The 17,437-nt window shown below is 48.9% G+C and overlaps 1 protein-coding gene across 2 annotated transcripts in view; it reads left to right on the plus strand.

The window, feature by feature from the left end:
• The window catches only part of LOC144720210 (leucine-rich repeat-containing G-protein coupled receptor 5-like), a 145,415-nt gene that overhangs the window by 105,461 nt on the left and 22,517 nt on the right, over positions 1-17,437 (plus strand). For both annotated transcript variants that reach the window (XM_078596724.1, XM_078596725.1), the window contains 3 exons: positions 12,275-12,343; positions 13,523-13,594; positions 14,535-14,606. In XM_078596724.1, the coding sequence (XP_078452850.1) occupies positions 12,275-12,343; positions 13,523-13,594; positions 14,535-14,606 (213 nt within the window). The remainder of the gene's footprint in view (positions 1-12,274; positions 12,344-13,522; positions 13,595-14,534; positions 14,607-17,437) is intronic.

Here is a 17,437-nt window from a genome sequence, read left to right on the forward strand (position 1 = left end):
TGTATCACGTCTCAATGGGCCTATATTTCAGCATGCTGCTGCTGCTACGACCTTCAATCATTACGATATTTCCATTCGAATGTGACGAATCTTAATGACCGTCATCTGTTTTATTAAGAACGTTGAGTTGGTGGAATTGTATTGTAAACGGATGCAGTAGTTTGTTGGGCTGCTAGCTGGCTAGAACACGCGTTCACTTCAAAGTCCCTGTGCAATCTTTTTGAATTCCTAACTCCATCAATTAGGATGAGTGCAATGGTGAAAGATTGCGGAAACCTTGGTGACTCGAGCAGTCGTTACGTGGACTGTGTACGATCGCGGTGTGACTGAGAGCCGCTTGAGGCTGCAAAGGGAAGACGTGTACACATACACGAACATTAAATAGGGCTTGTAAGTCACAAAAACTTCAGGAATAATGTTATTAACTAAATTATTCATCCACGATAGCGGGCAGCAAAACCTTAACCCAACAAAATAACTTTGCACACGCTATGTAAACAATAATGCATTATTTATTCATCACTTTGAAGTCTTGAACGTGGAAAAGCAACCATAACAGATCAAAGAGCCAAGGAGTCCAAGCAGCCTAAACGTTGTCCTAAAACGATTGTGGAAGAGTTTAAATTTAGCTGCGAGCAGTTTGGTTTAAAATGCTTGAAGCTGAGGCATGTGAAGCTATTTGTTCTGTGTCCTTTCAATAGCATTCGCTTCATCAAAACAAAAGCAAATCAGCCAGGCGAGGGATATACAGAGATTCTGGAATGCTTGCTCGATCTCATCTCTGCTATGCGCACAACAAACACAGATAGACTGTCACCATTGTTTAAAGGGTGTGGGATGTTCAAAACAGTATTGCCTTTACAAATTTGATGTTCTCTTCTGTAATGGCTACAAAGAGCTTTCCGCACATATAAGTAGACACACCACATCAGATCGTTGAATTAAGTTGGCTTTAATTTAATTTTTATAGCCACATCTTAATTGGATTTAGCCAATAGTTTTTGTATCACATCCCGCTAAATTTACTTTGTTTGAATATAATGCACTTAATTTAATTTGGCCAGTGCATTGAAAAAATCCGTGAAGATTTTGAAATGTTATAAGCAATGAAGTAAAAAATCACAAATTTTTATATTTTAAAAGCGCCTTGTTAGGCGACCACTGACAAAGATACGTTTACAGTTATTTTCCACTAGCAATCTTCACACTATTTAGTATTCAACTGGTTACTGGATCTCTCTACACTAAAAGTAATATTATACAGACATTTATTAATCAACTGGAAGATGAAGGCCTCGCCTTGACAATTCAGGCAATGTGGGTGGTTTGACCATACTTCACCACGCTGGTTCGTGTGGGTTGGTGAAGTTGGGGGATGGGGGAGGGACCAGTTCAGATATCACTCGCCACTGATGTGAGCCGTAATCCAGAAAAAACAACTCAATGTCACGTGATGATTATCATGGCACATTAACCACTGCGCCACCATCTCCCCTCTAATGCACATCCATAATGCCAATTAAAATAAATAAATGCTATTTGTTAATATTGCTTCAATAAATCTCAACATTACAAAACAAAATACCCTGTAAAATGTAAATGTGAATGATCTACAGGTTCCCCCCATTAGCTTTGAAGTCACCCTTAATTAAACATAAAATATTTGCAATCTTTCGTTGCTTTCTTACATCTCTCACCTCTGGTAGCCTCTGGTAGCCGGGGGTGAAGGTGCATCTTGGGGAGACGTTGCACCTGCCTGACGACGTCACGCACGTGCCTGACGACGTCACGCACGTGCTGTCGCACTGACACCACCAGGGTGATATCGGTGCATTCCCAGTCACAAGACGGACATCCATAAGCGGCAAATGTCTGTGCATCCTGTGGGCACGCGTGCATTCGTTGGAGCTGTGTGTCGTGAGTACGGACCGTTCGAGTGTTGAGCAGTGATAGTCAGGGGGCATGCGAGTGCAGTGTTGTGTGTGTACGATGTTAAACTTCTTTCGCACCCCACGTAGCCAACCGTGCGAATGAGAACTCTGTGCAGAACTCTCGACGCGGAAGAAACTCGTTGTTGTGCTGGCTTAATGAGAGGTGCATTAACCATTAACGATAACATTAATAAAGTGGGCAACGCAGCTTGTTGAAAGGGGAACTTCAACATCAACGCAATCACTGCTATTTCTAGTTTTCGCACAATCACTGGCAATTCTAACACCAGCAGAATCTTTCCCAACGACGAGAGCAAGCAAACGGTTTCCCATTCATGGCTCTCTTTCAATATGCAATTACTCTTCTTGGTTCTTTAATACCGAAAGAACCAAGAAGATGAATCCCTGCAGTCACGAAAGCTTTAAATTGAAATATGCAATTACTGTCACTCGGACATCTCCAATCCTCTGCCACTCCGAACGCCTGCAAAGCATGCTGGTTTTATTGTGCAGAGCACGTGCATTCTAAGCCAATCAGAGTCGATCACAACGTTGAAAACTCGTTGCGAAGCGTTGATTAATAATATTGTAATAAACGACTGGACCACGATGTCTGGCTCAGTGTCCTTTATTCGGTTCGTGCTGTACACCCACACGGCTGTCTTTACTCTGTAGCTTCTCCACGGTGCTGACTCCAATGTCGGCCCGATCCACAACAGCAGCCCCGCTGCTGTTTCTCTCACACAGCCCCCCTTGGCTGTACTCGCTGCAACTCCTCTCTCTCCACCTCCTGGCAGCCTCGTGCTGTCTCTCTCTCTCTCCGCAGCTCCTCCTGGCAGCCACACCGCTGCCTCTAACACGCAGCCCTTCTGGCTGTCTCCTCTGCAGCTGCACACCACTCCGCAGCTTCCTCTTGTCTTCGGGGTTGGCTCCCGATGGCCGTCGGTGCCCCCCCTCTTCTCACTCGCCCCCGTGGCCTCACTCTTTTCCGCTCACACCCCGACTGCCCTCCCCTTCCGGTTTACCCGCTTAAGGACCCGAACCTTCCACCCACGTCACATGACTCCACCCCCCGTGACGTCACATCCGGAAGGTCGCTTACGCCCGCATTACACCACCCTCCCCCGTAGAAAAATCCCAGCCGACCTCGGCTGACCAATAGCAAATCGTAATGCGGCGAACCGAGCTTCCCCCCCTAAAGGACACTAAGCATACAATGTAACAGCAAGAACAACAACAACAACGCAATTAACATCAACGAACGTACAAAAAGCATGCAATAAATACAACTGTAAGAAAAAAAATAACAAGACAGCAACAATCAACGAAACGTAAGCGATTTGGAACGTGTGCGGGTCGCCGGCCCGTCCCGGACGGTCGGCGGCCCACTCGCAGAACGGGAACGCGATGAAAGTCGAGGAATGACAGGGGGTAATCCCCCTGTCGCAGCTGGAAGTCCACCGACGTCCCGTGTCCCTAAAGAGTTAGTCTTGGGCTTGTCCTGTGACCGTGCCCGCAGCTGGGTCGGAAGGGCTGCAGGGCTCGAAGGTCCCGCAGACCTGGCAGGCGTCCTCCGAGCAGGGCCCCTCGTCCCCCGCAATGTCACGGCCGGCCTGTCTGGAACAGGTACGACAGGCGCTCTAGCAAGATCAATGGACGCAGGCAGGGGAGAGTCAGCAGCAACAGACCCCGGCAAGGCAACATTGGGGGATGACGCATCATGTAAGGGAGCAACATATGGTTTCAAGCGCGACGTATGCACAACCCAGCGACGAGACCCAATCTGGACGCGTGCTGACTGTGGGTTGGGAACCGCAATGAGGCGTACGGGACCATGCCAGGGTTTGTGCAATTCCGGCGAGGTCCCCGGACGTACCTGTGGACAATGAAGCCAGGCTAGGTCCCCAACCTTCCAAGGGCACTCCCCCGCAGACCGTCGCGCATATCGCTCGTTCCGGGCCTGGGCTTTGGCCGTAGCCACGCGGGCATTCTCCCGCGCCTCCGTGACTCGGCGAACCGTGTCCTGAATGTATTCAGGAAGTGGTTTACGAGGTCCCTTCACCCCAGTTCCCAATTGCACATCCACCGGCGGCACGTTTTCCCGACCATACATAAGGTAAAACGGCGAATATCCTGTAGCCGCATGAGGCGTCATCCTGTACGCCGAAAGCACCCCGGGGATGTGCAGATCCCAATCTGATTGTTGTTCACTCACGGTATGGCAAAGCATGGCAGACAATGTCCTGTTCAGCCGTTCAACCATACCATCCGTCTGCGGATGGTATGGGGATGTCCGTACTTTCTTAGTCCCAAGGCCCGCGCACACTTCCGCCAATAATTTAGAAGAGAAATTCCTGCCCTGGTCCGTGAGGAGTCTCTCAGGCGCCCCCTTATCCATAATATACCCAAACAAAAAGGCGTCGGTAATGGCCGCGGCCGACTGATCGGGCAACGGCCAGGCCATCGGCCAACGGGAGAGGTACTCAACCCCTACCAGCAAATATTTATTACCCCTCGCCGATGGTGGAAAAGGTCCCAATATGTCCAGTGCCACCAATTCATTGACTCGAGACACCTGAATCGACTGGAGAGGCGGCACGTAAGGATGTTTCGGCGGCTTACGTCGTGCACACGCAGGGCACGCGCGCACGTGCCCTACGACATCTGTCGCCATGCCGTGCCAAAAATAATGACGTTGCAACGTCAACAAGGTCTTCTGCACCCCTAAATGTAAGAGAGTGTCACAATGGAGGGTTCTAATCAACTCGAATCGCAAGGACGTTGGTACCACCAGGCGCCAACGTTCCTGGAACCCCTCCCGCCACATAAGCAGACCATCTCGGAGAGCGGTTTGCGGCCCCATAGCCGTACTCGGACTCCCATTGTCCCTAGCAGACCGCTTCCGCAAGGACACCAATGACTCATCCATCATCTGTTCCCGGATCCAGACAGACCGCGGCAGATTCAAAACCCCGTCAGCCGGTCCCGGTTCCATCGGAGTGTCCGACTTCTCGACGGCCAACGTAAGCGGCTGAGGGGGGTTTGGAATCGGCGAACACCTATGCGTCCCCGACTCACATTTACAAGGGGCACGCCGTGGTAATCTGGAAAGTGCGTCAGCGTTCGTATGGCGCACTCCCTTCCGATGTTGAATTTGGAAGGAAAATTCCTGTAGCGTGTCCAACCAACGTGCCAACTGTCCGGATGGCTGGTCAATTTTAAGGGCATATTGTAAGGCCGCATGATCCGTACGCACAATAAAAGAACGACCGTAGAGGTATGGTCGAAATTGCCGTAGGAAAAAAACAACCGCCAATAGTTCTCTGCGAGTGACACAGTAGCGGGTTTCCGCAGGAGACAAGACTCGGCTACCATACGCCACGACACGCTCTACACCCCCTTTAGACTGTGATAACACCGCCCCAATACCTGTGTCACTCGCGTCCGTATCAAGAATGAATGGGTGATCGAAATCGGGATAATCCAATGTTGGGGCCGTGGCCAATAGATCACGCAGACTCCGAAAGGCCGCCTCCTCCGGCTGTCCCCAAACAAACTTCCGTCCTTTACCCGTAAGGAGATGCAAGGGCCTCGCAATCGTCGCAAAACCCGGCACAAATCTTCGGTAATACGAGGCAAATCCCAAAAACCGCCGAACATCCCCCACGGTGGCCGGAGTCGGCCAATCCCGGACGCACGCCGTCTTTTCCGGATCCGTGGACACTCCCTCAGCACTCACAATGTGCCCCAAATAGCGGACGGACCGTTGCAGTAGGTGACATTTCTTTGGTTTGAATTTCAATTTGGCAGAACGCATCCTCGTGAACACTGTCTCCAGCCGCGTCAAATGTTCATCAAATGTGCGGCTGAAGACAATAATATCGTCCAAATATATAAGACACGTCTCCCACTGCAACCCCGTCAAAACGAGCTCCATCAATCTTTGAAATGTAGCAGGGGCCGCATTCAATCCCATCGGGAGACAGTTGAATTGAAATAACCCCTGCGGCGTACGGAATGCGGTTTTCTCCCGTGAGGACTCGTCAAGGGGAAGCTGCCAAAATCCCGAAGAGAGGTCCAGTGTGGAAAAGAACTTAGCCCCCGACAATGCGTCGAGGGAGTCATCCATACGCGGCAGGGGGTACGCATCTGCCACCGATATCTTATTCAATTTGCGGAAATCAACACAAAATCGCAATTTGCCATCCTTCTTCTTAACCAAGACGACTGGAGCGCCCCATGGGCTGTTAGATGGCGATATAATGTCCGCAGCCAACATGTCTTCCACTGCCCCCCGTACGTGTTCTCGCTCCGCAGGACTCATCCGATGCGAATTTAATCGAATAGGGGCAGCATCGCCCGTCTCAATGTGATGGTAAAGCAACAAAGTGCGGCCCAAATCCAAATCATCGGAGCTGAACACATCGGAATATGTCAACAACAATTTACGCAGCGCACCACGTTGCTCCATGGACAGGGAAGAATTTCCGTCACATAAATGAGCAACCCAACGATCATCCGAACTCCTTGGCTCGGAAACCCCAGCAACAACTCCCCGGCTATGTGGACAATCATGGGTCGCAAACGCCGTAGTGGCATGTGCCACAACCGTACCGGCCGGGACACGGACGTTTTCTCCCCCCGCATTAAGCACCTGTAAAAACGGTAATTGATCCGGCCGGACGATGGTCTGTGCCCCCACTAACGCCAACCCGGTTGTTATCGTGGCGGACGGTGACAACAAGACCCCTACTGCTCCTAGCCGATCAGGCAGGGGCTTCCGATACCGCAAGGGTATAAGCATCTGTGTACCAGGTGGGATGTCCACAGATGCGACGGACAGCGCCTGCACTTGTACGGCCGAAGCAGGTCGCCCCCAGGGCGACGGCAGAAACGAGATTTGACGGCCCGCCGGCAGTTCAATACAATTCTCATTGATTTTGATCAAAATGGGCATCTTAGCCAAAAAATCGGTGCCTAACAAACAAGGAACCGCCAAAGATCTCGATATCAACACAACACCCGAGGCCGACACATCCCCAATAGATATCTTAGCATCCACCTGACCCACGATACCCATGCTACCCCCGTTCGCAGCGACGCACGACCCATAAACCGGACGCACAGCCCCCGGCGGGATGCCCAACAGATGGAAAATGACATCCGAAATAATAGTCGCAGACGCACCGGAGTCGACCAAAATGCGTACGTCCACCCCTTGTATAGACCCCGGTACAGTGGACGAGCCCGTAGCGGCCGCGACGACTCTCCGTGCCAACTTGCGCCACTGCGTGACCGAGCGACAAGGCCCCGTCGAAGGGCATGCTTTAACCACAACGTTAGGATGGCGCAACGACGGTGATGGGTGAGGTGTAAAGCCTTGCCGAGTGTCTGGTGCGTGCCGACATGCCTGTTTCGGAGGATCTTTAGCCGACTTGACCGGTGCCGAGGCCTCCTGCTGCGGCGGAGCCGGGAAGCGGGCCCAGCAGTCTCTGGCGTAGTGGCCCCTACGCCCGCAGCGGAAACATTCGGCCTCGTTGCGCCGAAGCGCAGGCCTCGCCTCCTGACGGCCCCGTTCTGGTAGCGCCGCGCGCGGTCTCGGCCCGCCGCGTCCCGTCCATGGAGCGGAGGCGGCCGTCAGTTGTTGAGGGCCCCGGTCATCCGGAACATAGACAGCCTGCGCAGGGTTCCACCCCAGCGCATCCCCTTCTTTGACGGGCCCCCCCGTCCACGCCGTCACTTGTTTCCAGCGACGGAGGTTGAATTGCGCATCGAGACACTTAGCAGCCGTCCGGGAAGTTAGCTTCTCATGCCCACACACAGGCATGGGGATCCCTAGATCCCGAGACAACTCCAACATTTTCCCTAATATGAGAGGCTCGAGCAGGTCCTGTGGCGTCTCAGGATAAGCTGCCATGGCCAGCTCCAGCACCGCACCCCTGAACGCCACGGGCGACTCCTCTGGTGCTCGTTGTCGTTGAGCGAATCGCCGATGCGCATCATCTGGCGGCTCATAAGCATCGGCCATTTCTTGAAAAACACCACGTAAAGTTGCCTTCTTATCGGTCGTTATGGAACGGAAGAATCGGACAGATTCGTCGTCCAGGAGAGTCGGCAACACCTCCAAAGCCTCCGCATCGGTCCATCTTGCTGTGCGTACCGCCGCCAAGAAGCGGCAGGCGAACGCGCTCCAGTCCCCACCGACGGAAAATTCTTTAACCGTTGTAAGGTGGCGACTCCGACTCCTCTTCCCGCCGTCTTCCAATGGTGGTGGTTGTGATGGCAAATTCAAAATGGCGTCGGCCCGCGGCGTGGCCAAGATGGCGGTTTGGCGCCACGGAGCGCGCAAAATGGCGGCCTCTTGCCGCGTGGGCAATGGCGGCGGCAGGACAGGCAACGTGGCGGCCCGCGGAGCACCAATTGCATCATCCATCGTCCCTGGCGCGACGAGATGGCATAGATGCGCCAGGACGTCCTTAAGTGCCTCCAGTTGTACCGCCATCGCTTGCCATCGTTGATCCGCGTCTGATGATGTCGACGGACCCGCCACCGCGCCAACATCCTCCACTCCCGTTCCCGTGGTCGCCTCAGCCGGGCTCTCCTCCACCACCCCAACAGGATCCGTGGTTGGAGGGAGTTCGTCGTCGTCGGACGAAGAAGCCGATGCAGGCGCCGGATTAACTTTCTTCCTCACTTGTTTCGACATGCCGTTGCACTTCCGACACCAGTGTAATAAACGACTGGACCACGATGTCTGGCTCAGTGTCCTTTATTCGGTTCGTGCTGTACACCCACACGGCTGTCTTTACTCTGTAGCTTCTCCACGGTGCTGACTCCAATGTCGGCCCGATCCACAACAGCAGCCCCGCTGCTGTTTCTCTCACACAGCCCCCCTTGGCTGTACTCGCTGCAACTCCTCTCTCTCCACCTCCTGGCAGCCTCGTGCTGTCTCTCTCTCTCTCCGCAGCTCCTCCTGGCAGCCACACCGCTGCCTCTAACACGCAGCCCTTCTGGCTGTCTCCTCTGCAGCTGCACACCACTCCGCAGCTTCCTCTTGTCTTCGGGGTTGGCTCCCGATGGCCGTCGGTGCCCCCCCTCTTCTCACTCGCCCCCGTGGCCTCACTCTTTTCCGCTCACACCCCGACTGCCCTCCCCTTCCGGTTTACCCGCTTAAGGACCCGAACCTTCCACCCACGTCACATGACTCCACCCCCCGTGACGTCACATCCGGAAGGTCGCTTACGCCCGCATTACAATATAATCAGCGTCTCCGATTGGACCGGGATCGCCTTCTGATTAGCTGGTGCCTATCCCCAGGCCATTTCCTTACCATGCTCAGTGCTGACCCGACTTACAGCAGTTCCCTTCCGGATACAGCTGTATGGGGTACTACACGGGTGTAAAACGTCTGGCAAGGTTGGCCATCTCAACGCCTCGACTCCCTACAAAAAAATAAGCACAATCTCTTGAAAGTGAAAATGCTTCAGCACAATTGCAATCTCAAAAATTAACCCGTAAAAACAAAGCTTTTCACTATAAATCCTTTATATGCGTGGTGGCTAGAGTCCTCTCGTCCTCTGGCTTGAGATGGCTGCCACCTATGGGTCAGATGATTGTCTGCCAGCATTAAGCAATTGGTAATTAAATATTTTAAAAAAATTCCATAAACAGTGTAAAATTTTGGAAAAAAATGTTCACGAAAATTAATTGTCATGCACAACGAGTCTGTGTGGAAAATGTCAGCTCGATTGGATCACGGGAAGTGGGTTAAAAAACGACCGAAAGATTTGCACGGTCGTAAGCAAGCAAGCAAGCACGCAAGCACGCAAGCACGCAAGCAAGCATTCAAGCGAACTTAATATAAAGGAATTAATCAAAAATTAACCCGTAAAAACAAAGTTTTTCACTATAAATCCTTTATATGCGTGGCGGCTAGAGTCCTCTCGTCCTCTGGCTTGAGATGGCTGCCACCTATGGGTCAGATGATTCTCTGCCAGCATTAAGCAATTGGTAATTAAATATTTTTAAAAAAATTCCCTAAACAGTGTAAAATTTTGGAAAAAAATTTTCACAAAAATTAATTGTCACGCACAACGAGTCTGTGTGGAAAATGTCAGCTCGATTGGATCACGGGAAGTGGGTTAAAAAACGACCGAAAGATTTGCACGGTCGTAAGCACGCAAGCACGCAAGCACGCAAGCAAGCAAGCGAACTTAATATAAAGGATTTAAAAAGAGCCACGATCTGGCTTTTGGAAGGAGGTGACGGCGTGGTGAGCGCATTGTACGACTGCTCCATATCCGGGGACCAGAGTTCAATTCCCCTACAAGACCAATTAACAGTGGTGTATATTTTAACCAGTATCGGGCCTCACGCAACCTTCAATGAGTACCTGATCCCGTGTGTAAACATCACCGCTCGGGAGACAAAGGCGGATAAATGCAGCTGGGCGTGGTGTTGGCCTCCCACCCTCTGGTGTCCCGTGCCAGCCTTCATAGTTGCTTGCTAACAATACTTGTGTGACATCACACAGCCGTGATGGGATGTTATGATGAGCAATGATCTGTTTGGTAATACTAACAATGACTAACATTGAAAAATAGGGGAAATATTCCATCCAGATGACCAAACTTGTGTCCAAATGATTTATGGATTCCACACCAATCTCTCTGCCAGTATTGGAGGTTAATGAACTTTTCTGCAGAAACGGAAAAGGTCTCTCGCCTGCCACTAACAAGGGAATGAACTGTTGAGAGGAGTCGACATTGGGTGAGTTGGGCCTGTAGAGAAGCGACCTGGCCACAAATTATAGCTCAACGAAGAGGCTTATCACGTGGAGGTTTCTAGCATCCAAATACTCTCGCATGTTTTCAATGTGAAGGGAAAACACGAAGGACCCGGAGAAAAATCCAAGCAACCACAGGGAGAGAGAGAGACATGCAAACTCCAAATATACAACAGGCATCATGGTCGAGATCGAACGCACAAACTCGTGCACACCAGGCGAGGTCGTTCACATCTCGATTATGCTGTGGTATGGAGGATACGTTATTACAATAGGACATGAGGCTAAGTTTGTGTGTGTTATCAGTTGTTTCCTTTATGTCAGGAGGAACCTGTTTTCCCCAATGGTATCAACACAGCCAGGTTTTTAACAGCAGGTTTTCTTAACTTCGAGTTTATGTTTGAAAATCTAGGCGCAGATCTTTTTTTTTACACTAAAAGCAAACTTCCAAAGAAATGGAAACCTTTGTTTGAAACAACAATTAAATATTTATCCAGGGATGATGTTTTAGTCTGATTACTATTAAATATCAATAGTTGATGCCAACAAAATGTGTATGCTGTGCTTGCTTTGTTGATAGTGGCCATCGACACATTTATCAACAATATCAATGATGTTTCAAAAACATCTTCATCATCATTTCTATTCATTATTCTTTTCAATTAAATAATTAGCAAAATACCAGAACGAGAGAAAATTCCCGTGCCAACTTTGCGTAAATAGACGCTGCTGTGGTAATCGTTGGCGACCGCTGGATTGCAATCCAGGGGTCGCCGGTTTTATTCCATCTCCCGGCGCGGCGGTTGTCGAAATAACGAGTGCAAGTTTCTTAAATCTTCACTGCCTCTGTCCACCCAACCCATTTCTAGATGGGTTCACCACAGTTAGTCGTTCGGCGGATCACACCTGTGGTGGGGTAAAGTGTGAGCACTCCCACCTCTTCCCAGACGTCTGACGAACGTGGAAGAGTCAGCCGAACACCGTTTATATATAGTGCACTTCTTTCACACCGTACGGAGTCAACCGCGCACATTGGAGGTGTATGGAATGGGCGTGAGCGACCAATTACGGGGCTGCGCGTTTACCTTTTCCTGTTTGAGAGCGCGTTAAGGACCTCTTTAACGACGGTTTATCGTCGCCACCACCTCCCGCGTGCACGCGCGAGTTTCCCCGCGTGGATTGTGATCGGTGACAGAGGTCGCTTTACTCTGCTTTGCTCAATAGCGTGATTCTTTATGTGCAGAGTTTAGACTCTTTACAGAGATCTTCCGTTGAGCCACTTCTGGCAATCTCAAGCCACCTTGTGACAACGTGAAGGTCAGCACCAAGATTCACGTGAAGCGAACCCCATTGTCCCCACAACCCGACGCAATACAAATATTGCCAGCACATATTTCCTCTTTCTGTACCTGAATGGACGGCTTTGCCGTAAGCCCATCCTGTCCAAACGACGTAAGCCCCCCCCCCCCCCGTTGCCCCCGCTGTACAAACACACGTTCCCCGAAGTTATTACAGGATCTGATGGAGGTGTGCACGTGTGGGCTTACTGTTTTCACAGGGATCTTAACTACAATCAGCTCTCTCAGTTCCCAAAGGCCATCAAAGACCTGCCTAACCTTAGGGAGCTGTAAGTATTCGAGAGAGAAAACCCCGTATACTCACCACGCTCGTGTAGAAATATCAGAGAAACAAAGTTATTGCTTAAAGTAAAAACGTAAAGTGGTAAATGTGTTAATTAAGTAGTTTTGTAAAACAAATACTGCGTTGTTTGATGTACATTATTTATATGTTTACTACACACACATAGCCTGCTGGAGCTCGTGCTTTTAACCAGCACATGTTCAGGTCAGCACTGCAAACGAGGGGGCTGTGAAGCCAGCACCATGCCCACTCACCTTTGTCTCCCTTCGTGCCACTGTTTACACACCACACCAGGCGGTCAACCGAGGATAGATTAGTCTTGGGGAAATCCCAGAACCGGTTCAAATATCACTCACTAGCTGATGTTAGCCATGGCCAGGCATTTAACTCAGGTCACCGGATGAATTGTGCAGTTGCTGTATCCACTGTAAACACTGCTTGCATGTAAAATTATCATTCCCCTTTTTTAGTGTTACAAACTGGATGATTTCAATGTTTGTAGAGTATAGTACACGGTCGCATGGAACATCTGTATCACGTGATTTAATCGTGAAGTCCAGCATAGCAGTCATTTGTTGTTACAGAGAGATCAAGGGATACATTTGGAAAACGTACTATTATAGGACTTTCCGATTTTCTCAAGTTATATATTCATCATCTGAACTATAGCACATCACTGCATTTAGAGTGTTTAATGTGCCATAAAACATATATATTGTCAGATTAAATTAACTGAAAGTGCGCGTTTTTCTACTTAAGCACATTTAATTAACAGAATTTGTCAGAAGCAAGCATTCAATCCACTTGTTAACTGATACCGATCTTAAGCTGGTACTTAAAAAAAAGAAAAATTATGTTCGTCAAATTTAAAAAGTTAACAGGCTTGTTTATTCAACTTGTGATTAAGAGGTTATCTGAACTAGGCCAATCAGATAGGACAAATAAGTGCTCAGAAGGCTGGTTCCCTACTGAGCCAGTTGGCGCACAAGTTGAAATTTCAACCACTGGCCTCTGAGTATTTTCCTAATTAATCTCAATGTAGACATTTCTTCCCTTTCAATAACATGCAATTATTAAGTCATCACTGGTTGATTTTTCATACCGCGTGACTGTTTACAGAGGCGTGTTGCCAGCATTGAAAAGTATTCTGTCGTGTTGTTTTCAGAGCATTTCACAGCAACAGAATCGAGATGATTCCTGAGCATGCATTTCGGAGCAACCCACTCCTCAAAACCATGTGCGTATGCGCCTGCCTCTCACCCTGCGAGCACTCACAACATACGCAGACTCGCGTGTATCCACTATACAGGGGCAGCGTTACTCTGGCACGGGACACGGTGGTCAGCACACTTGGCAATAAGCCACTTTGCACATATTTCCCAGTTCAATTCATGGTGATGTCTATTCATGGTTAAGGACACTACACACACAAGACAAAACACCGTGATTGGTTGAAGTGTTCACGTGTGATGTTGTAGTCACTGTCTGGCGCGTTTTCGGGTTGTGCCATGTTTTTTCGGCACGACGTCCGAAGTTTAAATGCATGTGCTGAAAGCTTCTTCAGCAATCAAGCAATTACTGAAGAAGCTCCGAGCATGTTGAGCAAAACGTCGGACATCCCGGACAGCACGCAGCAGAACTGTGGAATCCTACGCAGTAGTATAATAGTGTTCTGCTATGGGTCTCGCAGAATTACACTGATTGGCACATTTAGAGTGTGAATGTTCTTAAAAGAAACATACATACTTACTTTAAGCTTTCACTTCATGCAGTCATCTTATATCAGAAAATTAATAGGCACACTGTGGAATTTGTTTTACAGTTTAATATTTAATCTTTGAATTGTTGTTGGCTGTGAAATGTACCTATTCTTATATATTGAACATACCTAATGCGTACCATGGTGATGTATGAACCATATTAAATATGGCAGGTAGATCTGTTCCATTTTTCTGTAGAAAATATTACCCCACTGTTCACATGGGACAATGTGTTATAGCATATCTAATATTCTCCAAAGTTTCAAGTGCTCGCACAAATCACTTTTAACATGTTTTTCATTTAAAATGAAAAGAGCTTGAATTTTATGAGAAAATGTATAAATGTATTTTGGATATAGTCTCGCACATTGTCAAATATATATATATATAAATATATATCTTTCTAAACTTTTACAGCCATTTCTATGACAATCCCATCCGAGTTGTGGGGAAGACTGCGTTCCAGAACTTGGCAGAGCTGCAGACCCTGTAAGTGCTCTCAGAGGCACAGTGTGCCAGCAGACACGGGCTCACATTCTGTATCACAACCACGCTGCATACATACACACACACACCACACACATACAAAGACCCCCGTATAGCCTTCACGGACTTTTGGGGTAAGAGGCTTTTGCGAGCACCTATGAAAACCGGTACGTCACACGAGAGGGTGGGTAGCCAACACCACGCCTGGCCGTCTTTTTCTCCCGAGTGGCGATGTTTACACACCACACCAGTTACTCATTTGAGGCTGACTCGACCTAGGGGAGGCCCAGAACCAGTTCAGATATTCGTCATCGAATTCGGGTTACCGGGTTCGTAGCGCAGCCCTCGAACCACTAGATATACCCACATTTACATACGTCTGCAGATGGTAAACCTCTTTGGAAAGCCAAGTAGTGAGCTATTAATGACAAAACGTACATTTTTTTTTCCTGATGTTTCATGGGGAGGGGGGGGGGGGTTCAATCGGGAGCATTCTAAAACACATGTTTAGTGATTTTGGTTATTATTTAATGGTGAACACGCTGCCGTGGTGCGATGGTAATTATCAGAGTGGACCTGCAATGCAGAGGTCGCCAGTTCGACCTGCTGGCACGGCAGAGTGAACCAAATGGGGCACGTTTCTTAAATCTCCTCTTCCAACATTTGTCCACCCAGCGGTGTAAATGGGTGAAACCAGAGTTTGACACTGGTCACATGTGGTGGGTGAAATGCTAACGCTCCCACCTCTTCCCAGATCATCTCACCATTGTGGAAGAGTAGGCCAAATACCCTTTATAGGGGCTCTCGAAAGCTCATTTTAGTGGAGTCCCTTCTGCCAACATTAGCATGAGTAATCAATTGCAGGGCTGAACATTTACCTGGGTTTGTTATTAAAATGTAATGGTCTAAAACAAAGCAGCTCATTACAGTATATGGCACTGAGTGTTTTTTTGAGACAAGTAAAGTACGCATACCCTTCCACCACACTTGCATCACACGAGCACCACACACCTGCACCAGACCTGTACCACACCTGTACCACACATGCACCACACCTGCACCACACCTACACCACACCTACACCACACCTACACCACACACCTGTACCACACCTGCACCACACACCTGCACCACACACCTGTACCACACCGGCACCACACCTGCACCACACACCTGTACCACACCGGCACCACACCTGCACCACACACCTGTACCACACCTGCACCACACACCTGTACCACACCGGAACCACACATGCACCACACACCTACACCACACACCTGCACCACACCTGCACCACACGTGCACCCCACCGACACCACAAACCTGTACCACACCAGAACCACACCTACACCACACACCTGCACCACACCTGCACCACACGTGCACGACACCTGCACCACACCTGTACCACACACCTGTACCACACCTGTACCACACGTGCACTACACCAGCACCGCACCTGCACCACGCCTGCACCACGCCTGCACACCGCTGGCAGATCGAGGCATGCACGGCTCATGCCCACTCAGATGCCGGCTTGCTCACTCGTGCCGCACAGCTTCGCTGCAGGCTCCGCTGTCGGCACATCCATCCCTAATGATGCGGAAACACCAGGAAGCACTGCATCAGCAAACAGTCAGCTAATGCTTCCTGGAAGCACAACCGGAGTTGTCATGCGTGAGAAAGCGTGACAGGGCATAATCTGAATAATTATAATGTAGATGCGTTTGCTATGAGGTGGCTGCCTCGTGATTGGTTGCTGAATATGTGATGAATTAAAGGCTTTGGAGCAGTTGTCAAATTTAAACTGGGTGCATTCCACAGGCTCACATGAATGGTTTCTTTCGTGAATAAATTTGACTTTTTAGCTGTTCTGCATCAGCAGTTTTTGTATTATTCACAATTCAGAGTGGCTCCCTGCTCCAACAAACAAGGACATAGCATCCGTTTCCACAAATATCACTAAGCCAAATGCATACATTCCACATTACCATGGCAGGGACCGGTCTATACGTAAGACAAGCACTGTTGACGTCCAACAACGTGGCACTCATTTTGAACAATTCGTGAAAATAAATCTCCTTGTCGTACGACACATTCAAACACATTCACGTTTTGTCAAACGCACATGCATATTTAATCTATCAACAACAAAAGTATTAAAGAGTTGCTGCATTTTTCCCATCCACAAGATCTTAAATGTTTTGTTTTATATGGCATGTGGTAAGTGGACACGATGAGCTGGTATCGGCTTTGACCAGGGTGCATCCCAGCAGTAAAGCCCTCAATGAGGAAACAACAATAACAGGGATGTTTAAAATGGTTATCTCTGATGAGGAAGCTTTAAAACGTTTGTAAGGTGTATTTCATTCCATAGATGTCAATGCCCTATGTATGGAAAGCAGGAAATAAATAGAACCAGGGTGAACGGCCAGAACTAGCGGGTAAACGTCCAGTTTAAATAGGTGGGTTTTCCAGACAGACTTACATATATATAACGATTCTGAAGCGTTTCAAAGCTTTGAAGCTGCACTGGCAAACGCCCGATCACAGCCCTAAATTTTACCTATTTATTTAAACATATTGCTATAAATTGTGTTTAACCACCACCAAAAATGTCTATAAACACATTTAGAAAAACACATGCAGGGGCAATTTAAATGTCTCCATTCTGAGAAATTTGCTCTGTTATTTATGCATTCATTCATTCATGTAGAGTATTCCATTTATTTATTGACTGCATGCACATTTATTCCCGAGTACATGGTTCACATTCACGCAGTTAACTAATTCATGTGGTCACGAGAAAGCACTGCTCAAGGTAATTTGTC

The sequence above is a fragment of the Lampetra planeri genome, chromosome 8 (genome assembly GCF_965212315.1).
Source record: "Lampetra planeri chromosome 8, kcLamPlan1.2.h2, whole genome shotgun sequence".
Lineage (NCBI taxonomy): Eukaryota > Metazoa > Chordata > Hyperoartia > Petromyzontiformes > Petromyzontidae > Lampetra > Lampetra planeri.